Source organism: Falco rusticolus, chromosome 9, assembly GCF_015220075.1.
Source record: "Falco rusticolus isolate bFalRus1 chromosome 9, bFalRus1.pri, whole genome shotgun sequence".
Taxonomy (NCBI): Eukaryota; Metazoa; Chordata; class Aves; order Falconiformes; family Falconidae; genus Falco; species Falco rusticolus.
The window spans coordinates 12975763-13000682 of NC_051195.1; the positions used below are offsets into that span (position 1 = coordinate 12975763).

The 24920-nt window shown below is 38.9% G+C and overlaps 1 protein-coding gene across 8 annotated transcripts in view; it reads right to left on the bottom strand.

Moving 5' to 3' along the window:
• Nucleotides 1–1244: 1244 nt before the first annotated feature.
• Nucleotides 1245–24920, bottom strand: part of PARG (poly(ADP-ribose) glycohydrolase) — a 71082-nt gene continuing 47406 nt past the window's right edge. For 7 of the 8 annotated variants that reach the window (XM_037398995.1, XM_037398993.1, XM_037398992.1 and 4 more), the window contains exons 11-18: nt 24379–24439; nt 23665–23740; nt 21273–21420; nt 15743–15821; nt 14849–14957; nt 10939–11044; nt 5523–5651; nt 1245–4757 (exon numbers count right to left, since the gene is read on the bottom strand). In XM_037398995.1, the coding sequence (XP_037254892.1) occupies nt 4588–4757; nt 5523–5651; nt 10939–11044; nt 14849–14957; nt 15743–15821; nt 21273–21420; nt 23665–23740; nt 24379–24439 (878 nt within the window). In that variant the 3' untranslated portion in view covers nt 1245–4587. Of the gene's footprint in view, nt 4758–5522; nt 5652–10938; nt 11045–14848; nt 14958–15742; nt 15822–21272; nt 21421–23664; nt 23741–24378; nt 24440–24920 lie in introns of those variants that run through there. The other variant, XR_005106040.1, reaches the window with a different exon arrangement.

Here is a 24920-nt window from a genome sequence, read left to right on the forward strand (position 1 = left end):
TGACATGGGTGGGAGGCCAGTGGTTTGCCGTGGAGAAGACTGGGAAAATTCCACAGGGAAGCAGCCCTTGCAATTGTGCTTTGCCCCTAAGGGGTTATCTCCACAGGCTCCAATTGCTTTTAACAATTAATAACGCATATTCCTGAGGGTGTCCGCTGATCACAGTTAGATTGGTGACAGCTTGGGACAGGAGACTGGCAGCTGCTTCCCCTCTGCAGCAGTGGAGTGAGCACCTTCTGCGTCCCCACCACCTGGGACTTGCAGGGTACAACACCAGGGGCACAGTCTCTCCTCTACCCAGTTACCTCCCTACCAAAAGCCTGTCATCTCCAGATTATCCCACACATAGCCAAACACCACCTACAGAGGAGGACACCTTTTTGGACATTTACACCTACACCCAGGAATGACAAACTGCTTGAGGACGCACCGAGACCTAGCGTGCGGCAAGAGCCAGCGTCACACGGGGCGCCCTGCCCCGCCACAGCCAAGCTGCTCAGTCCTGCTTCTGCGGGCACGCCTGCTGGCCCACGTCCTCGTGACTGCCACTGCTGCTGTGCGACACACTGAATCCTTTGGTGTCAACACTATAAACTTTAGTAAGTGCGGCTTATTAAATAAAAAACAAAACAACAAAAAGCCGAACTCTAAAAACCTTGAAAAACCTAAATCCTTAAGAGCAATCAGAAATTGTACTTTATCCTGATTTTCTGCAATACTAAAAAAATTAGTTCCTTACCGGCTTAAAACAAGATTTTTGAGTAACAGTTCTATATCATCTCCCTTCGGAGGATGTCGCTCCCACTTTTATAAACCATGCAAACATTTATGCAACATGTTCATTACTCATATCTGTTTAGGGGTTTATATGTTTTTATTTAGTTACATTGCCTTCATAAGGTTCAAAGAATAATTGCTTGCTTGCTTACCAGAAGCAAATAAGCAAACTGGGAATTAACATTGAAGCATCTCCCTATGCCCATACGCACGTATGAATTCTCACATTCATGCCAACACCCTTCCAATTTACAGTAGTTCCTTCCTTTTTACGTTGCTACGTGGATGGGAGCAACTGTTACAATATTGTACAGTAAGAATAAATCATTTAGCCATATTCTGTGTGTCAAAATACTGGAATTATTAAATTTATTGCTAGAACTATCTGTAATATTGTGCCACTGGCATTAAAATGTGCTGGAATTTCTCATTCCTGGAAAGTATGTTATGAGACAAAGCACACAATATCGCTTCAGTCAGAATTTTTTTAATCGTATTCCTACAAAATCATGTAAACATTAGCATACAGATCCAGAAAAATCAATATAATATAAGGGTGCATAAACTGTAAGTTTAGAAGAATGTCAGGAACACTTCAACAGTTTATAAATTAATATATACAGTAATGGGTACTCATCATTAGATAAGAACACCTCAAAACTGAGGAATTTGGGTGCAAGAGCTGTAAAACAACCGAAGTGCTCAGACACCAAACTTGACTAGGAGGCAACATTGCAATCTACATGACTGCCTGTTGTTTCGTATTAAGCATTCAATTTAGTGCTAAAAAATATAAACCAAAAGTTTTGGTAGGAAGTTTATTTTTATTTGAAATCATATAGCAAATATCCCTAAAATAATAAAAAAAACCCCAAGAATCGGAATACTCCATAAACAGGTTTCTAGAAGAGTAAAACTGAAGCTTACTAGGCTGCACAAAGAGATCATCGGCATCTCCACTCCACGCTACTTCAGACAGAGCACCAAAAGCCATTTCTAGGTAGAAAAAAAATCAGTTTCAGGTGGTTTATAAATGGAGTGGCAGGTGGAGGGGGGGGGGGGGGGGAATATGTACCGGGCCAATGCAAAATTCCTGCTTCCACATGCAGCACTGTGGGCAGTTTAGCTTTTTATTAAATTCGAAAGCCATGGGAATGTAACACTGTTGTTATTTGTTAACACTGGGCTATTTTACTTTAATAAAACCAAACAAAAACAAAAACCAGACAAAACACCAAAACAACCAAGAAAAATACAATCTTCAGCCTGCCTGTCATCAAAGTCATATTCAGAGTGTTCTTACACCATTGCCCACTACAAGACGGGGGACACAGTAGAATGCAGGATGTATCACACTCATTCTAAACAGAAAAGTTGTTACTTTCCTTTTCTCCTGTCATATTTCATGGGATGGGATAGGGGGGCAGGGGGGGAATGTATGGGAACATATGGTAAACACGTCCTAAAGAATGATCTCAAATAAAAGGCATTCTTCCTCATACTAGAAATTTCTCGGGTGTCGGTGAAATTACAGACTACAAAAAATGACTGGTATCATCCTGGGGTCACCTGGCGCTGCAAAAACTCTCTGAACTGGACACCCTACAATATGATCTTCAGAGAATCTTTCCAAAGTTAAATACATTTTTTCTGTTTCTAGAGTTGAAGTAGAATTTTACACCATCTTATTTTGGTACATTTTTCATACCTGACCAATCATTTCCCCTCACAATGAAAATTAATATTGCACTAATAAAGATGTATTTACTTACAATTAAGAGGAAGTCATGTCTAGCCACCTAAAGGTTTTTGCTGTATTTTCTTCCAGTTGTTTAGGAACAAATTCTGTCCACCTTTTCTATAGGAAATCCTGAGTAGTAAGATGAAGAAGGTTTGGCAGATAGCACCAATTTTTCATCACTTGTCTTAATTAACAGGGTACATTTATCATCAGCAATGCATCTAGAAGCACTACCACAGCTGAACATAAACACCCAAATAAGAACTTATTACGAAACACTGTTATTCCCATGCCAGAATCTGAGCCAACACTGAAACACCAGGAGCAGGAGAAAAGATTTCTGCTAACTCCGAGGACACAAGTTGTAAACACAGAAAAAAGCCTGACGTTCTAACCCAAATCTTTTCCTTGTAATGGATGGGAGAAAACTACAGCTGGTGGGAAGAATAAACCCCTCAACTGCTGTGTCTGTCACCTTCCAAGCAACACAATTCCAGGCTGCCCGCTCAGCAGGAACGCAGAGGTGCAGCGCTCCGAAGATGTTTATAAATCGCCCAGACTCTGCTATTGCTTTCACAAGAGCAGCTCAAGCAGCAAGTGCTTTATTGTAAGCCAGGCCGCCAACAGCTGCCAGCGTTTAATTACCATGTCGTGTTTCAGGCTTGGAGAAGTGTTACCTGACATTAGCCAAAAGAATTTCTTGATACTAGAGCCTTAGCTCCCTACATTCCCTGCTGCAGTTTTCACTTGTATTGCTAAACTCATAACAGCAACCATGACGGACCAGAAAATCTAACATAGAAAAGGCTAAACTTAGCAATTTGGGCTTAAACAACTAACAGACAAACATTTCATTGGATTGGCCCTGTATGTAGATGTTGAAAGTTTTATCACAGATGTATCTTCATTTTTCTGTAAACTATTAGTGTACTACAGCAACACTAATTTGGTATTCACAGAGATAGTAACAGCACAGTTTTACACATCTTTTGCCCTCTCTTCATCATCATTCCCATGCCTGAAGACACACGGGTGTGAAGTCCTAACAAGATGGTACGTTCTTATCTGTAGCCCGCAGACTTTCCCCCCACTGATATGCAAGTGATTGCCATTTCCTCACTCACGTTATCCCATGGGGACCTTATGCTCATATATATGCATACTGCAATAAAGAAGAACTGATATGACAATATAAACACAACTAGCAGACCTTAGTTCAAATGACTATCGCCAACAGCGGTGACCCTTGAGAAACTTCAGATATACCAACATGTCTAAGACCTTGTTCAATGTTGTAACAGATAGCACCAACAAATGGCATTGCAGTTTCACACGGAAATATTCCCCTCTGCTTCTAACTTTGGTCACCTTTCTCATTTTCCCACCCTCCCATACTTTCTGATTTTTCTCTACTTCTTCATGATAACTTTTATGTCTGATTCAATAAAGACCATGCAGTTATGAAATGCACTTTAGCTCCTCCTGATTCTTTTCCATTTTTAGCTATTTATTAAAAAAAATAGATTTAAACCAGGACATTTTAAGTGAAATGAATGAAAAAGTTGGTAAGAACAATGATGGTACCATGGCCGTCTTAAGAGATAACCACATGATGATAGTTTTCAGTAAGAACGATCATTACAACGCTTCTCTCTGCAATCATCCCAGAAGTTACGTGGCTGCCTGTACTCCAGCACTAAACTTACATGAGAAATCTAGGCAAGATCTCCGAAAAATAAGGACAAATGAGTACAGAGAAATCTTCTGAAGTCTTCCAGCAATCTCTGACTGAAATACTACTGAAAATATCCTTCTTAACAAGGTATAATGCAAACCAGATTTACCAAAGAAATCTTCTCTGTACGCATGAACAAAGTTTTCATGTATGCAACCATCAAACAAAAAGAATCTTTCAAAGGTGGGATTTTTTTTTTCCTGGGTATTATACAGAACTATCAATGCAGTCAATATAATATATTTAGTCAAGCCAATGCATACATTGTACCCAGCAATTCACACGATATACCAGTGGGAGGAGATGAACAATATTCTGATCAAATACATTTATTTTAATCCTCAAAGCACAACCCTTTTCCTTCTTCATCATCATCATCAGTAGAATCTGCATAGGACTCAATGGCGTTGTAGATGAAAGAGTACAGCTTGACATCTGGTCCTGAAGTTGAACAGCTTCTGCATTCCTCATTGTAGTATCTCAGTAACAGCCTATAAATGTCCCCTTAAAAAGAAAAAGAAATAATTAAAAAACATTAAGATCATACAATAGGAAGAACATATGACTGCAAATGAAGACTAGAAATGAACACTCACACTGAGGAAGTGGCTAGGAACATCTCTTTAAATGAGCAGTGAAAGAGGAGGCAGATAGCTCTATAAGGGGAACATGAGCGTATCCAGGTTTGTTCAGAACACAGGGTGGGCTCCCTCAGCTTTTTGCTGAGCTCTCTACACAAGCTATCCGAACATTAGGCTTGCATACATGTTACTTACAAACATACTGCCAATTACCTAGCTTTGTGCTTCTGTCCCAGACATTTAACGATTACAGTGGGGAAATGGATACACTGCTTTTCTTGTATTGCTACTAGATAATACGTCTGACCACATCTTTCAGGATCAAGGCAGAACCACTGTGAGACACATCTGCGTCAAGAATGCGTAAGCCGATTTTCCCTTCTCAAAGCATTTTGAACTATATTAAAAAACTTTTGCAAATGTTCTGTCTACCCCATGTACTGTATTTTCCAAATTCTGGAGCGTAACTCCCAAGTGAATTAGAACAGGATTCTAGAAGTCTTAACAGGTTAACACCGTGCAGCTGACCCTGAATCAGAAGAGTTTGCACCTGTTTCCAGAGTGGACAATAAACACAGACCCATTTGCTTGTGTTCAGGACCTGATGACAATAATTCTTATGGGACAAGTTCCACTTACAGAGATGGTTAAGTCTCTTTACTGCATGAAAAGATTTCTTTACACTCACCAATAGTTTGGCCCTTCTCACAGAGAAAAGTGTGCATGCTGTAAATATCCCGCATCAGCTCCACATCTCCAAAGGTAAAATAAACAACATCACGTCCAGCCTCAGCAGCTGCCAGTATCTGTATTAAGGCTGAAACCACAAAAAAGATGACACCCATAAATACGGAACAAAACAGTTCGCTGATGGGAAAAACACCGCCTAAGTTTACAGCAAATAATCATACCACCCATCTCCAGGTGAATGCTGCAAAGCAATTTGAACCGTGGTTAGATAAGTATTACCTCCACTTTTAAAACAAAGAAAAGAATACTGGGCACTGCAGCTCAGAGTGTTGAAGTATTCTGCTGGAGTCAATAGTGATGACCACACTTACCTTCCAGATGAACAATGTGCTTAAAAATGAAAGGGTTTTTTTTTCGGTCCGTGTCTGCCCCCAGCAGCATGCAGCCATTAATATCCAATAAACGTGGGTGACAGCATAAAGACAGAGCACCATCTTACATCCCGGGTTAAGCTGCTTGCATAGAGTCACAAATAGCGGGGTAAAAAGCACCCGCTAGCACATCAGTTTCCGTTCTCTGCCACCCTTGAGAAGGAAGGGAGCCAACCCCCCCACCGCACAAAGTACACTACACAGAGCAGCCACACAAAGCAGGTGCTGACCCAACTTTCAGCTCCCCAGGGGAGCTCTGTGGTTCTGCAGCCTCTTACTGTGCAGCGTGAAGGTGTCCACCTGACCCACCACAGAGGTATGCAGCGTGGAACACAACGGCTCTTTCTGACCTATGAGAAGTGAGTGGCGATGCCAGGAATGCAATTCAGGTTATTGAAGTTCCAGCTTTATGTCAGACTCGCTGGGCCAAACTGCATCCCAAGTTCTGTGAACAGCTAACATTACAAAATAGACTCTGTTCTTCTATATGGAAAAGAAAGAATGCTTCCTATCTTGGAAACAGACTTTTGAAGATTCATCTTGAGAAATCACCTGGGGTATTGACCAATGGTCCAGCTGAGCTGAATAATGACCCGCTGCAACTGCAGGAAGTGGCTCTAGTCCGGCTACATTTTCTCCCTTGTCACCCACCTCCTGACTTTTCTGCAGCTCTCAAGTGCTCAAATATTTCACTGAGCCAATTCCGTTCACAAACCTGGCAGAAAAGTTACACACAAAAGAATAAAAGCCTATTGTTTTCTGCCAGATTAGCAGCTGAATTGCCTGAGTAAAGGGTTTGCTTAAGCGCCAGAGCTGATGCAAGAGAGGGCACTAGACCATACAGCCAGGAAGGAAGGGGGGAAGGAAAACCAAAACCCCTCTAGGCAGCACCAAATTCTTGCAAGAACGCAGCTTTTTCACAGTACCGTGAGGCTGGGGTGTCACAGACGCATGCAATCAATTACACATTATTTGGACTGTTGTAACATTACCTGAAATGAATGGACCCAGCAACTACTTAATCTGGTGCAGCTTGTCTTATTTCAGGGTCTGCGAGTGCAGTTCTGATATTAATTCTTTCCTTTTCTACCCAGTAATTAAAATGTGATTGTCTCAGTAAGATTAATTTTAAATAAAATAGTGCACATGCTGCATTACCACCTGCTACTGGAAACTAAATAGAAAGCTGCTCATAGCTCAGCTCAAGATTCTTTCACATTTTCAAACAGAAACCTAATAAAATAATGCATTCTTTAATCAAGAAAACCTCTTGTAAACCCATAGCTAAAATTATAAATTACACTATTCACATGTGAAATTAATCTCAGTCTGGGAATGATATTTTAATTAAACTACTGAACCAGCTGTGGACTTGGTAAAGCTTCAGCAGTTCAGCTTTTAAAGGGTCTAATTAACTAGCTTGCATAGGGGAACAGAACCTAATGGATGTTATTATTCATTCCAAACAAACAACGCAGTTTCACTTTACAGAAGATATTAAAAATATTCTCCTGCTTACTTTGAATTGCTGTAAACCTTCTGAAATGAGGCTCAAAATTTCTGTCAAGAATCAGGCTTCACAATCCTCTGTGCATTGATGATATACAACACCATGTGAAAATCTCGTGCTACCAGTACAGAAAGGAGCATCGCAGGAAGAGCCATAGAGCCTGTGGTACAGGGGTCTGGAGGGATGTGGTCTCTCTTACCCCTCGCGCTCAGCTGATGAGATCCCATTTAACTCTTCTGGACTCACACCTGAAGGAATGGCTGCGTTGACACACCTTCTTCTATCACCCAGCAGGGGTGGCAGAAGCAGAATACAAATCCCTCTGGGGACCCAACTATCCCTCAGAGGCCCTATACATCCCTTTTATCCAGAGGAAAGAATGTTATCGCCAGGGGCTCCCCTCCTGCAGTACTGTTGCGGCAGTGCAGCCAAAGTCCAGAGATCTGTGCGAGGAACGTGGCAGCAGAGACACAGCTGGGGCAAGCAGAGCAGAACCGCACCACTGCAGGCACAGCAGCACAGCTCTGGGCAAAGCACCCAATGCTCCTCGTGTCATCGCCTGCTGTGTAAGCTCAGAACTGCAGTACTATCACGGCCGCACCTCACTATCGTATGCATTGCCATGACGCAAGGCACATGCTTTTCTCTCCTTCCACTAACCCTACAAGGGTCTCTTTAAAGCTGATGGCAGTCTTCCCATTGAACTTTATTTTCTCAGATAAATAAGAACACCAGTTCAGCTAAAGATTACATCCTCACAATCATTAGTAGTTAAATTAGGTATTTATGAGATGCCTCATCAGAACATCTCCTTTGCATTTTCAATAAAACAACACTTTTCCCATCTTCAGACAGTTGCAACAGAGCCCCTGCAGCTATTAATTGCTAAATTATCCTCTGGTTGAAAAGATAAGCTCTTCCAACCCCTTCCAATCATATAAACATACTTTTTTCAGTATTGAGAGTCTTAAGTTTATACTAAAATTTTGTGGAAATATCCTTAACTTAGCTGGAATCCAGCTTGTTTACATACCAGGCCTTTAATTTATTAAGCCAGATAATTTTTTTCCTCCCTTAAGAAGACTTCAGTTTCTTTAATTCATGACTAGAAAAAAGAAAAAAAATATAAAATACCATAATGCATTATGGCGCTTATCCAGTTACATCAAATACTTTGGTGGTTCTGAAGCCTCTGTTACAGATCCAGATACTACTTCTGAAAGGACAAGGGTGTATATTTAGGAACATTAAACGAAAAAGCAAAATTTTAAAACTATGAAAACTATTTTGTCATTGCAATACACTGCAAAGCCTGTGCAGTCAACAAAAGCTATTTATTTGGGTTCAGTGAAACTGCAATACTGCTAATCTCAGAGTTTACCAAGACATGTTCTGAAATGAAGTATTTATGACTCCCTTTGAAGTGTAAAAGATTATTCACCAGCGTAAGAAATTTACTTATAATGAAGTGAAACCATTGAGAGTATTTGCAGTTTAGAATAACCCTACACAGCATTTTAGAACATAAGGGAGAAACAACTTTAGCACTTATGACTGTGCAGGGAATATCTAAACTAGAAAAGACTTCATTTGTTTATCACACACCAAATGCAACTCTATTCTGACAAAAGCACACATGACTAACTACTGTACCCTTCGTTGCTCATAGTTTACAAAAAAAAAGAAGCCATCTTGTTTCTCATCAGCATCAGCTCAGAGTAGAGTATCAAATACTAAACGACTAGCTCCATATCCATAGCACATCACTGCTGTTTAATTGTCTTTACTGATTTTTCAGGGTCAACTAAGAAATCAAGCTGTTCTACAAAAAGAGTAACCGAAATGCAAGTTAAACCAACGTCTGTCTTTGTAAGGTCTGCCAGAAGAATAGCAGAAGACTTGAGAGTGCACACATAGATTTAGATTTTTTTTCCTCACAGCAGCAGTGCTGTTAAGTGTTAATTCTCACAGACTTTTGGCGGGGGAGGGGGGGAAAGACTGACCAAAAACCAGAGGAAAAGTTACATAAGTGAAAGCTCAAACTAAAATATTAAGTTAAAATAAAACTGAGAGAATGTTCACCCTTACATGCTCTTGTTTTGCCTGGAGTTCCTAGCCAACTTACAAAGCACCACATATCTCGTGGCTCATTTCTTGATCTACATTGAAGACTTTCCCTATGGGCTGCCTCACCAAACGGGCTCAGCTCTGGTGGTCTCTGTCAGCGTGCTTCAGTTTCGAGCTCTGACCAACAGGCAGAGGGAGTAAAGCACTGCAGTGAGCAATCACTATTCTAATAAAGTCCAGTGTTGAACAAATAATGGCTTAGAGCAGATGAGCCTTATTTTTATCAGAAACCCAGACATTAAAAAATACACATGGAATATCACAGTTCAGATCCAGTAAGAGACCTTATGCAAATCAAAGCATTTATTAAACCTTCCTAACATAATCATAATCAAGCACGATCAGATCCTGCAGTAAAAACTACTTCTGATATTGACAACCTGTACTTGGCAGCCCATTTTATCTAATGGAAATCAAAAAACAACTGTCAGGAAATCAATGAGCATGGGGGGGGGGAAAATAAATGCTCAATGAATAAAAAGCATTAAGAAAGAAAACTAATGAAGCTGGTAGCCTGATGCTTGTTTGTCTCAATGTAACTACCAAAAGCTGTTCAGAAAAGCAAATTTTAAATAGTCTCCGAATGTTTGAAAACAACAAAAATGTAAATGTCTACTTAGAACCATACGAATCAGAATATCAATTTAAATGTCAGGATCCATCAGTTCTTAACTTGATGGGAAAAAGTCTTGAATTAAAGTAGGCATGTGATACCTGCTGCATTATAAATACTCTAATTAAAAATAAAAGAACATGGGAAAGTTAGTGATACAGCAAGCAAGTCAGGAAAGAAAGGCGTACTTCTGAGTGACTGGAAACCTCTCTGGCATACAACATATTAAGGAGCAAAACTAAACATTAAGAATTGCCAGCAAGTTTGTGAAGCCTTGCAAATTACCAGGAACTATAAACAGCTTTGCAGACATACAAATTTTAGGCATAATCTCTAAAGACTGCTCCACAAAGGTCAACTGATTTATAGCACTGCAATGAACATGTTTCTTTTGTGAACAAATACTGTGTGCTTGCGCTTTTGGTTTCAGTGCCACAGGTCCTGTAAACGTGACATTTCACCATCACATACTTACCTCAAACAAAGCCAAACCCCAAAAATAACGTAAGAGCAATGTGCATTTTTATTGCTAAGGCCACATTACTCATGGTCTAAAGATCAAAGCTAATGAATCAGTTCTACGGACAGTTTAACCATTATTCCAATTCGTGGCTAAAATGTATTAAATTTGAATAAAACCAAAAAACGTACTTGAACAACAACAAAAAAGTCCAAGAACAAAAAAATCAACTTGATTGATTCATTTGGACATTAATGATTTGCTAAAATTTACCTTTTAATCGGGAGTCCCCTCCAAAGGCACCACATCCCCAGTTTCCTGTGGCTATTGCAGAGAGATGTTGAGGTGGAACATTGGGTCGAGAGAAGCCACAGTAGGCCTGCAGGCAGACAAGAGTCAGAAGATGAAGCTGACAGGCAATCTGGTACAGTATTTTCAAAAAATAAGGTGGCAACAATAATCAGTACTGTCTTCTAGCAATACCAAATTCAAAAGACTTCAATACACAATTAGTCCTCCTTTAAATTTAAGGTGAATCACTAAAGACTGTAAGGCAAGAATAATTTTGCCTCATCAAAGTGAAAAATTAAGATACAGATGCTGACTCCTAGGGATTTCTTCACAACTACAAGAAACTTGTCAGGACAGCCAGAGCACGGAATAACTTTAACTGTAGATTATGTCAGAGTTGTTGCTTTTTGGCTTATTTAGCACACATGACAGCTGAACTGCTGTGTCCAGTATTAATGAAATGTCTCAAAACTAAAAATAAAATACAAAATGGCATCTTAGAATACAGGTCTAATGTAATAAATGAGGTTAGGAGGAAAAAGTGCAATATTCACTAAGAAATCTTGAGTAAAGGCAGGTGCTTCCATACATGGAAAAAAGGATAAAACTCTTTAGGATGTTTTTCAACAGTACAAAATGGTATTGAACTGGTACAATTGTCTGGTACAGACTGAAATACCCATAGTTTCACTCCAATCTGATCTAAGCTGCAAATTCAGGCTTGTGTTAGTTACAATTTCGCACGATACCAGATTCAGAGTTTGCATAAGGAGCACTTACACTTCATCGGGTGCATGCAGCTGCTCGAGCTCTTTCAGGTCAGAGGTATTATTAGTATGCTTCATGTCCAGAACACATTTGTTTTGTACAAAACTAGTGGACCAGGCAAGCTACTACTCTGGTTGCCTGGACAATAATTCTTCAAAATCCATCCTCCCAGTGAGGGAAATGGATTGGTGTTGTGATAAGTTGCTGTTTTATTTTCAGCTTTTACTTAATGGGCATGTATTTCTCAACTCGCCAGGACACAGAGAACAAAAGCTGTCTCAGACACAGTAAGGAAGTCAGCAAATACTTGGAAGGACTTCAGCAGCAGTGACAAAAAATATCTAAGTGCTCCTGTATGATCTTTCTTTGCAAATAAAGGGTAAAGATAAAAATAATCACTTTTTTAAACAAGAGATTATGAACCAATATCTGAAATAGGTTTCGCCTAGGAATATGAAAAGCAGTTTTAAAGCAGGTACTTTTCTATGGGAAGCAGAAGAGGTGTTCCTCTTGAACGACATAAATGAATCTGTTTTTAAGCTGTACAACACAACTTCAAATAATTGGTGTCTCATATTTAGAAGTTGTATCATGTTTACTATTGGTTTGTTTTCATATAAAAAGTGTTATATATAGTTCTCACTGTTAACACTGAAACATAACTGTTTGGCTTACCATAACTCTTAGGGAAGCATTTCTTGCCAGATACGAAGCTGTAACTTTTTTTTAATTGCTGACTACCTAAGTAGGCTTAATGACATCTACAAATGGGATTGCAAGCCCACGGTAAGTCAGTTGTTCCTTAGGATTTGGGAAGTGGAACTTGCAACGGGAAAAGTTATTGCTAGTGAGAGTCTTTATTAGGCAATAATCTCAAGGGGCTACCAAGGATGAAACAGTGACATCTCTTGCACATACATCTGTAAATCTTAATGCTGGAATCAGATTCAATGATTTTTTTGTTTCTTATTCTGAACAGCTGACTTCAGACAACATTAATCTTGTTTTCTCAGTACGGCTTAAACCAGCAACAAAGGTCAGCCTCAGACAGCTACCTTTTGAGAAAACTAACCAAAAGTGAACATCTGGTTCTTTAAGATAAATGGATTTTATGCAGGAGAAAACATACAGGCTTGTAAGAAAATACAGGTTGCAAGAAGAACCACTTTTGTTTCAATCATTTCCTAACATCTAACAACAGACAAACAAAAGACCCTCTGAACACTGAGCTGTGTCTACTAACACACAATACACTCATATTTCAAAGCCTGTGTGCATATACTGTGCATACTGAGTCCTGATTTATTAAATCATAATAGAAATAGAATTGCAGCTTATTCCATCCACTTGTTCTCACCCACAGTCTTAAGACTAATTTTAAATCAAACCGAAAAAACCCACCCACAGTACGTTCAAAAGTATAGAACCTCCAATAAGTGTAATGAAATTTTTACTGTAGTAAACAGAATTAACTCAGGCTTACAATTTTCTTTAAATACCAATCAGTCCTCAAACAACACCAGCCATACTGACACACTGTATAAAAGCTGCATATATCTACCATAATTTATTTTAAAAATCCAAACCAAATCAATACCACTGAAAATTGTAGGCAGATCATAAATTCACTGGAGTAGGTAATTTGAATTCTGTTCTACGATATCACTGAAGTTTACAAAATTCGTTTACTGTCTTTTTCAGGGCTAATTTCATTACCAACCATGAAGAAACAAGCTGATGAATGTTACTTTAGTCAAGATACTAAGATTTTATGACTAAATTAAATTAGTCCTTCAGCACCGTACATCATTTCTGGGAGGTGCGTGTGTGTGGGAAGATGAGCTTCCAGGTATATTCCTTTTGCATTTCCAGCTGAGAATACGAAACACATTGCCATATGTTTGTTTTGAACCCAAATACAAGCACAATAATACAGTATAACTGTATAAGCATTCTTGTACTCAACTGTCCAATAAAACTATCATTGCCACTGCTATAACAGACCACAGACCTGTCGCTACCCACGCCTTACACTAGCCATGCAAGGCCCTCGTTCTGCTCCATTAGCAAATACTTAGAAGTTAATAAGGTGGCTATGTGAACCAGAGACTGATACCAGGCATTTCTTGTTAGGAGATAATATTTGTGCCTGGGATAACAGCAAAGGCCTTGAAAACATTGGCACAGGTTGAAAGCGAAGGTCTCAGAACTATAAACAGCTCAGCGATGGCAATTACTAGTCACTGAAAAGGACAACAAAAGCTGGGAAAAAACTGTCTTAGCCTCAAGAAAAGGAACAGCAGCAAAGCAAGAATTAAAACAAGTAACATGGAAATCTCAGCCATGCAAGATGATAAAGCACCTGCCATGGCTTGGGAAAGTAACCCCATGTTCACAAACATTACGCAGCACACAGTCCAGGGCAGAGACCAAGGGCTAGGAACCATCTAAAAACTCAAGTGTCTTACAATGACAGGATCCCAAATTAGGGAGAGCAAAAAGATGCCCACCACACTTCCACCTTCCCTTACCAAAAAGCTCTTCAGCCTGGCAACTTAGATGACCAAGGCCACCCTATCAAGGACCGTAGCCATCAGATCACTGCAGTTTTGCATACATACAGCCAACGCAGGGTAAGGCCAAGGACTGTCTACTTTGACTACATAGTGATAATGATTAATAATGTTTAAGAATTGTTAGTAGGGAGTGTGCTTTTGCTGAATGTCAGTCTAAAGTTTTGTTAAAATGGTTAAAACTGGAAACATGAGGCACCCCCTTCTCTACCTTGACTGCAGGGCTGAGTAGGATTCAGCAGAGCCAGTCACAGGAAGAGAACTTAAAATCATGATTTAGAAGCAGGACAGGGAAGAGTTAACAAAATGTATATCCAAACTTCACTTGTATTTTTGAAAGTGAAGTAAAATACACCTTTGAATAGCATATGAAATGGTAAGAGTCGTTCTATTTGACAAGCTTCTGCTTTAACACTGGACAGCAAAACCCTGAAATACATCTAAAGAGACACAACTAAGCAAGAACTTCCTTAGCTGAAAATAATAATACAAAAATATTTGAAGTAGTACTATAAACATTAAAATGCAGACTGTTGTAAGAAGTTACTGGCCTTGTTGAGCTCTCTTCTAATTTTCTCTGGACCAAACTGATCAAGGAAACGTCTGAAGTGAAATGCATCAATAGCAACAATTTCAGTGTAGCGTCGCTGCCATTCATCCCTAAAATCAGAGGGAAGAGAAAAGCAGATGACATTAGTTTTTTTAATGTTGGTCATATAATCATGATCCAAAATGAGCAATTCCCTGCAGAGCTTCTCTGTTAGAAGCAGCTAGAAAGGTGAGCTCATAACAGACAGTGGGTCAGGAATGAAAGCACCATCAGAAATGAGACAGGTCTCCTTAAAAATTCAGAAATAATCTGGCCAGACTTTGGACATAAATGTGAAACAAATCAAATTACACAGTACTATTTATTACGTAAGAATACTGCAAGGTCAGTGAAAAGCACTTTGGCTCTCTGTCTTCCTCCAACATTCAAATGAGAATGTATTATGTATGTTTCTACACCAAATGAATAACTTTGTGTATACACTATGGTAACAATTTTTAAGAAATTCAAGACCCTACTCAGATCCATTTTATTAAATCTTATTTTGCCACATACCAGCTGCACTGCAGCACCTGAGGTATCATTGTCAAACTTTTTGTGACATTACAATCCAGAGTTCAGTCAGTACCTTAACAAAGCTTTGGATTGAATACATATAACTGTAAAAGATGTTGGTTTAAGAACTGACATCTTGGCAGGTACCATTTATTAGCATTAATATCTCATCATTAATAAGAGATAGCTTTGTTAGCTTGTTGGCTCTACCGAAGAGAGCAGGATCAAACAGCCAAACTCTCCATTAAGGCAAACACTAGGAAATACTTAAAGCACCAAGTTTTCAAATCTGTAACATTTAACTTACGCTTTCACTTTAAATGTTTACATGGAACTTTACCTTGGGGTCTTATCCTCATGGCTTCTTGCCCACCGGTAAGTTTCTGCATAGCCTGTATACTCACTGTACTGCTCAGTACCTGAAACAAATGATTTTTCCACATTATTAAAAAATATGTACATATTTTTTTATCTTGGCAAATCTTTCATAGGAATCACTGCTTCTCCGAATGAACACACAGCTCTCTGAAACAAAGGAAAACAGAATTCATATCTGCACCAAGAATGCATTATCTTCTACCAGCAGAAGCTTCGTTTCCACAGATGATGTGTAGCATCCACCACAGAACACTGCAAGTGCAGATCTATGTATGCTGTCCAGTACATAACAAGACAGTTTTCAACTTTGCCACTCTCAAGTTCAATAGCTTCTCAATAAACTGCCTGTCATCTTTGAAGTTTTACTGGCTAATATCTGGTTAAGACTGTGAGCCTTCGGGCCACCAGCATACATTTTTTTCTTCTTTTTTGAGGCTACTACCTGTAAACATGATGATAAAATAGTCACTCCGCTATTGAAAACATGGCAACTATACTTCATCACAATTTAGCAAACATCTGGGCTGACAGTTTAGGAAACACAAGAAAAATATACACAGATTCAAAAGTGTATGTGGTGAGCAATACGTTCACATGTTTTATTTCTCTAACAAGTTTTGTTCCTCTAACAAAATTAAAATCTATAAAGCCAAAGAAAACCCTGACGGTCAAAAACGATGCAGATTTCCAACACACCAGTATTAACCAGTTTGCTGCCCTGCAGTCTCACTGCCCAGTACACCTCTTTCCTTGTTACCATTTTGCCTTACACTTTTTCAGCAATTAATGACACTGACTGAACCCAAAGATCACTGCTGTCAGCTGGAGTGGTCAGTGCCAGAAAGCTACTTTATAAAAACTTGAGGAGCCACGAAATCATGGTCTGGCATGCATCTGGCTGCTCTGTCAAAGAGTCCAGCAGGGTATGTTGGCAAGCACCAAGAGCTGTAAGAAAGTAGCTCACTAAGAAATCCGGTATTTTTACCTATTATGCTCCGCTATACCAACTCCTTTTCAAAGGTTTATCTGAAGACCAAGGAGGAGAGCATTTTAACTGACAGTAAGGATCAGAACCTTTCTAAAAGGCTGCCTTTCACATGTCATTTTACTGAGCTTCAGGACCTTGCTTCAAAACCTGGGAATGCACAAATGCTTCAAAGAAATACTTCTAAAGTAATGCCACAGCAAAATCACAACTTTTCCCCATTTTGAGCTCACAACAGCCAAATTTCAAAAGCAGGGGACTGAAAAGAATACCTTGTTTGGAAAATTTCAGCTCATACCTGTACAGTTTGGCACAGGCTTAAGCAGTAAGAGTAAGGAGATAACTGTTAAGCAATCCCTTAATTACAAACAGTAACACCAGCTATGCCTATATATATAACAGAAAAATAGGTTTTAGAAAGATGTGTGTCAGCAGGCAGCACAAAATGTCTGATTACTAAGACAAGATTAATGCCTAACTATTGCACAGGTTGGTGATACTCTGAGAATACAAATGTTTAAATCTAATCTCAAAGTTATTCAATTTCTAAATAAAAATAAAACTGAAGTTGAACAATCAGAAACCTGGAACTATTAACTTTTAACCGCATCTGACCAGGGAATTTGAATGCTAGCTATCTGTAGTCTCAAACATAGGAAACACAAGCTGTTAAAAACTGTTTAACATGATACATCTACTTCAAGACATTTTCCCCGCTTACCCTAATTCATTTTAAGTGAAAAGACTTATCAGTGCTTCTTTAAATCATCTGCCCTATTATTCACTCATTCATTTAGATTCGTCTAGATGATTAACCACACTGAGGGCACACAAATTCCACTCAAGGCTATTTTGAAAAGTTGCTATGCAAAATGAGTGGGATGGTAAAAGATTCCTCACCAAGAATTCACTTCCTGTTACAAAATCAAAGTCCCCCAAAATTGCGACGGCAGAATATGCCTGTATATTCACACACACCCATGCCCTCGATCAAAGGACAACTGTGAGCAGCTTAAATATTCAGAACAGTCTTCTAATAGAATTTACAGGCTACCAACCTTCAGTAACTTTTCCTGACACGGGCAAAATTCAGTTTTATTTATATGCTTGGAAAAAGTATCTGAGCAAATAGTAAGCAAAAACAGAGAAGAGAAGTATAAGACTTTTCTGACAGCTCTCTTTAGGGGACAACCTAGCAAAACTTCCAACTTGGAAAAGGAAGCATTGCCTTTGGTGTCTAGCATGTGGAAAGACAAGACTACCCTCTCACAGTATCTTGATAACCTAGATTAAGTGACAGTCGAAGTATTAAGCTAACTTTTTCAAGGTTCATTGTTTTCATTATTTTTATCGAAGCGCAGTGTCTGATCACAAAAGCACCAGGAAACAAACAAACAAGCAAATACAAACACACACACATATATAAAAAAATAATAACAGAGATATTCAAAGAAATCACACAAAATCTATACTCACGTCCCAGAAACCCAAAGTTAATGAAAATCAATGGGTTTTCATAAGTGAAGCTCTGGAAATATGTCAGACAAAAATGGGTATTCAACTGGCAGCACTTTTGCGTATGAACCACCAGGATACAAACTGCTGTAGCTGGGAGAACAGAAGCAGTACGGGATAAACTGGATATGCTAATGTTTCTAGTGAATTTTTTTTCTTCCCATAAAAGAAAAAAAGGGGTAAAAAAAGCCAGGCCACAAATACAACATAACAGTATAGTTCCATCAGAAATCTAAAAACAAACTACAAAAACTACAAAAGCCTTAAGTCAAAAGAAAGTATATACAGGTATCCCTCAAAACTACATTCTTTGTGAAACTTGTAATAACCACAGCATCAAATGATAAAACTGCCGAGTGTTAGTGCTTATGGGACCTCATCTATCTAGAAAGACTTGCAATTATTACTAAAAATAAATATTCCTTTCTCAGACTCTATAGTGTAGCTTTTCATTTTCCTGTCATCTGTATGGCATTATAAAGTTCCCAAGGACTGGGAAAAGCCTCACCATGCTGTCCCTCTAGTCTTTCTTACGAACTAGAAACTATGCCTCGGAAGAGCCAGTACCAGTAGCACTGAGTAACAAGGAGAACATGCGAACAGTGCAAGTATAGTTTTGTAGTCACCAATCCAAAGAAACATTTACTGCCAAAAGTGAAGGGAAGGTCCTTCTCTCCCTTTCAACCAATTCTTCTGATCCTTATCTTGTGCTACTGTTAATCTTCTGGGTCTCCAGACAGTAGCACAATCAGCCTGCTAAATCCAGCTGAAAAACAATTTTTCCCCTCTGAGTAAATTTTCCACTGAACCGATTATCTGATCTCATTTACTGCACGAGTAATGTGCTTAGAGGTCTCTGAAAATGCATCACTAAGATGCAACCAGTACTGGTTGTTGTTCAATCTGTAGATTTAAAGCAAACATGGAACACTGCTTCATCTGCTCTTAACACCGCTCGAGTACACATGAACTCAAGATGGGGCTGGGGCAGGAGGTGGGTAAAAAAAAAGAAGAAAAAAAAAGCCTGAATGAGAAACACTGACCCTTATTCACAGCTGTAGCAGAAATGCAGCTGTAAGACTCTCCGGCAGTGCTACTGACATTTCTGTAGGGAGATGTCTGTGCTGAAGAACCTGAGTGTTTGCATGGCCAGTTCCATACTCATTACAGCAGTGATCTTAACCAGATACTGTGCAATCAAAACAAATTTAATTTCTCTCCAATTTCTCAGACTCTTCTGCAAATCTAAGCTACACAGTTATACCCATTAGGCTGCTAAGCCAAGACGCATCAGAAAGAATGTAATTTATCAAGAGGATTGTAACACGCAGCAAGGAGACTTGGCTAAGAACTGAGGTGGAAGAGCTCCAAGGATTAAATGAAAATGATGGAATGGCCATTTCCATTAGAGAACAACACTGTAACACAAATACTAATTGCAAAACACTATAAAGTACTCAAAAAAACCAAAAAAACAAAACAAAAAAAATATTGCTGTGAAAAAATATCCCCACCTTTATTTGTTCATGCCAAATCGGTGTTTTTTGCAGAGGAATGGAAGATGCTCTTTCAAAGCACTCAGTGTTTTCTCCCCATCAGTTATTACACAGACTGATAGCTGTGCTCTGCTTTTACCCTTGTCAGAAGGGCCTCACCCAGAGGACAGTACTTCAACATCTTAATCTTGTTATAGTATCATACCCAAAATACACAACAGAAATCAGCCACAGCCAAGAATTTTCTGACTCAATTTTTTAAAAGGTAATCACAAAAAGCCAATTTATCAAAAAGTTCTCACAGAAAAAGAATTAAGCTTTGGCAGGGTGGAAAAACAAAATAAAACGCTGTCTTAAAAAGATTACCAAGTGTAAGACTGAAAACAAAAGATGCTCTGCCCAGTACAATCAATAGCTCAGGACAAAGTAAGATTTGCAAGATATAAAATCAAATTCCTACTGTGCATGCATGTGAAAAGTGCTTTGGAAGGACTTTTCCAAGAAACGTGTTCTAATACCTATACAAATTACTGACTGTTGAGGCAGCTCACGTAACCAAACCCAACATTTTTACTGAAAAAAATATACATAATTATTACCATATTTGCCTAGAGGACTTCTCTGATCAAGTTTTGTGGATTTTTTTTTTTTTAATAGCTGTTCTTTAGAGTACATAAAAAAATATTATAGCATCATTTTATTTTTCAGTCATGACAAATGCTCACTGTGTTCCCATGTATGAAACAGACATATACAGCACAACCTGGGTTTCTCCAGTTCTTAATAGTGACGTTTAGTGGTTTGATGCTCACTGTTTTGATTCAATGGATAATAATAAAACATTCCAAGTTCTGTAACAGAGGTTGAAACAAAAGGAAAAACTTCCAGTAAAGCACTGGACAGACAGCGCATCTCCATACACAGCCCATCAACAACATACTGGAGAAGTGTTTAGTTTTTGATGTTGTAGTTACAAACTCATAACTAACTTGCAAGTAACACAAACATGGTCTTGTAAGTTATGAACAAAATCCTTAACAGACATTTCCTGACTTTCTAACCTTTTTTAACAGATGTTTATTTTCTCCTCTTCCACTTCCTCCCCCTTTTGCTAACTAAAGGGCAGTTACAATGTTACAAATTCCAGACAGGAACAAAAAAATCCCACCCCTGCTTCAAGGTAACAGAAGCATTACCAGCTAATAGCTAGTAATAGTGGCTTTTACCTATATTGCCCAATATATTCTTGAGCTAGGCCTAAACACCAAAGTCCTCAAATATGTTTCCTTCACAAAACATCTACTGGAACAGCAGCCCTAAGGTCTTAAGAGGTGGAGTGAAGAAGGAAGCTCATTGTCAAATGAGTATTAACTTTACTTTTTTTCTTCCTTTTTTTATCCCTAAAGCATTTAAACATACTAAACTTCCAACCTGAAATGTATCATCTATACGTAAAACCAGAATAAGATGCGAAACATTTTCTGCAAAAGACCAACCTGTGATGATAAGACATTCATTGTGATCCAAGACTTCAGTGATGAGCCTTGATACAATCAGTTCTGGGTTGATTAAAAACCGAATTTCTTCCTGGACTAGTCCTGCCCCAGTCACACCACCTCCAACAAAACGGTTTGCAAAATCAACCTAACAAAAATATATTCACGAGGATTATGAGACAAGCAAACAGCACAAAATTCTTTCATTTACCAAGGTAAATAAAAGTCCTGTACAAATTTCAGTACTTCTGTTGAAACCTGCTATCACTTCAAAATACAAGCAGCCTCATTAATAATAATAACCTAAGGGACAGAGCCTTAATTAACAGTGTAACTATCTTTTTTTTTTTCTCTTTCTAATTCTCCAAAAACTTTAAACAAGCAAGACATTATACAGCAAAATCAAGTTTTGCACCTCAAATGCTCTGAATTCAAGTTTTGTGGGTTTTCTTTTGAAGAGCACATACTGAACAATGAAACACATTTCAGTAAATGTGAAAGATGATAATAGCACAGTATTCTTTTCGCATTTTATGGACATGGAACAATTATTAAGTTGTCCTTTAATAAGCATTCTGCCCCAACTGTCCACAATGAAACATTTTAAGATTAGCATTGCCCCCCTACCAGTTGCTCTGCACTTAGAAGAATCTCTTATGAATTCTCCTTGAAATGCACCTGAACAAGGCAAGTAATTTTGATCATTAAGGTTTCTACCTAAAAGAGAGAAGCTCTGGACTCTTATTTTTTGCTGCAATAATACATATTTTGCAAATCACATTTTTATATAGACAAGTTTTAAAAGGATTTGGTTTATCCAATAAAGTGATTACTATTTACGCAGATTAACTGCCCATATAAATTTATAGTTTAAAAAGTCAATTCATCTTTCAAATGCTATTAGCTTCCTACTGATTTTTATTTAGATAGCTGATGAGAGCACATTTTTTTTTTCCCCTCCTGTAAGAGTTGCTGGAGCAACACGAACATCCGTGTAGATTAGAAACTGATTCAGGAGTCAAGAGTCAAGTCTAAAGCACAGCGAGAGCCAGCCACCACAACAGCATGCGTTCCTCCAGTCTATGCTGGAAACGGCAACATGCTCCAGTTGTTTAAGAACCGCTGAACTTGACTACGATAAAAAAAGTAACACAAAAACAACCCAAACGTTCAGTGTCAGAGCCCCAAATGCACATGAACTGCCCTGAGTAGCCTCACCTTGGGCCCCCATCCTGGCTCCCGTGTAAACACACATCCTTGTCCTTGACCTCACCTGAGACACATCATGTATGGGCCCATGCCCAGCCCTGTTCTCTGCGGATGCCCACTTGCTGACCAGATATCTAGGATTGACCTTGGTGACCTGACACATCACTTTGCCTTTGTCTGATGACCACCAGCCTGTCGGCAGAAACTGTCATCACCACCATCCCTGCTCTGCTTATCCCAGCCAGTGACCCTGCCTGCTGAGGCCGAGGTCACTGAGCAGAGATATTTCACTTGATAAGACTGCAAATGGCCAGGAAGAAACATATTACATCCCAGGCAATATTCACTTTTACAGAGTGCAACAGAAACAGTACATGAAAAGGTATAATTAAATCTCTCACTTCTGAGGTTATATAGTTAGATAGAGACAACAGAAAAATGGTTATTGAGCAGTTGCTCAGTTCTTAATAATTTCAATACACTCAATTGCATGCTCAGGTTTCAGTCACAAGGCAAGTTTGAGCAAAAAGCATCACAGAAAAAACTCCTATTCACCTTCCTCCTCTTCCTTCCAGTACTTGTTCCTGGCTGAAGTTGTAATTTTTATTTTTTTTAAAAACAAACTCTAGAAGGCACTTTCTTTTTTTAAAAAAGAAAAGCAAAAAGCTAACAACTAATTTGAAAAGTCTGAGTGTGCTCCGTAGATATGGACAGGACATCCTCCTTATGAATTTCTTTTGCTGACTGCCTCCCAGACCGGAACAGTGGTGCTGGCAGCAGCAAGAAGGTCTCCTGAACCACTGACCTGGTCACCGTCTGGGGCGCAGAATAATTTTTTAAAAACAAACTGAAACCCTTGACAACTCATCAGGATCACAGCCTGAAACTTTTATCTTGTCAATCTTTAATCCTGGCATGAACCATAAGACCCGAAGCTGTCCAGAGCTTCTGATTTTCTGTCAGCTCGTTCTGTACCAGGTAGATGGGCAAACCTAGATGGGCTGGGGAACACTGACAGCACCAAGACTGGCCACGGAATTAATTCTGATGTTTCTTTTAAACTGCATAACATCTTGTCATTTAAGTCAATTGAGGATAAACAAATAACTTCGTTATGCTGGCAGACCACAAAAGTATGACAAATCCATGACATAAAGCCACAGTTACCGTTATATCTGCTTACCTGTAGCATACCTTGTCCATTGCTTTCAATGGTGCCTTCATAGGTGACATGCAATCTAGACAGTTTTTTCTGAGATCTATCATTGAGGAAAAATATTGTACGAAAGGACGATTACAGAATCTCCACACAAAGACATCCATTTAAAAAACAAAAAGATATCCCAATCCAAACTTCTTACACACCTTAAACATAAGGTGGTTTAAAAAAACCCCAACCACCTGACGGATTAAAGTGCGTTTGCCTCTCAGAAACAATTTGTAAAAGTTTAACACAGTCAATTGTGTTAAATTTGAAACTGAAGTTCGATGTTTTTTTACACAAGTTTGTCCCACTTAAACTTGCTAACCAGCAAGAAAGCCATAATAGTCGTGTTTTTATGCTGGTTATCACCCATACTTCATTATATTTCCCGTGACTTCTGAAATCAAGTCATCTCTTTTTTTCCCCACTCAAGCAACAGCACCAAAGATGTGCTACTGTTCACTGTGTAAAATTCACTTCAGACTTGTTGGCTTCACAGGCAAACATACTGTAAAACCCAGGACACTCAAACTACTTGTGGCAGTCCACCCACTTCCCTCTGTACTTCTCTCCATAACAATCCATACCAAACATTGTGTTCTGTAGTACTTCCAGGCCTGAATTAGTGTCATATGAATAGGATTCAGTTACTGATTTAAGAAATTTCTTACGTTAATTGGATGTTTGACTTACCTTTCCCAGTCTGGAAACTCCTGGAGACACTGCCTTGTAAATGTCACCAATCCCGTAGGTTCTACAGGCAAACCAACCCCAGAGGAAAACGTATTAACTGCTGGAACTTTAGTCCTTAGATTATTTTAAGTGGTAAGCTTTTAAAATTACAACATCATTCTTGGCAGAAACACAAAAGCTTAACTTTCCTCAGGAGCAGCTTTGAATCTTCCCCTGACAGCCCATGCTCAAACTGAAAGCAAGTAACATGAAGACCAAAATACTCACTTCTCCCTTTGGAGTTTGAGTATTTTTCTTTTTCCAGATCAAGGAGAAACTATTTATCGAGTGATTTTTAAACTGTAAACACTAATAGAAAGACTTGATAGTTGGAAGTAAAATGTGCTGCCACTTAGAAAAAAAGAAACTCTGAGCGTTTAGAGGTTGCTGCTGTTCAGAGTCAACAGACAACGCACAAAGTACTCAGCCTATGGATGGATGAAGCAGCAGCTCATGTTTCCAAGAAAATCCTACTACATCAGCATTAGTGGATTCCAAATCAA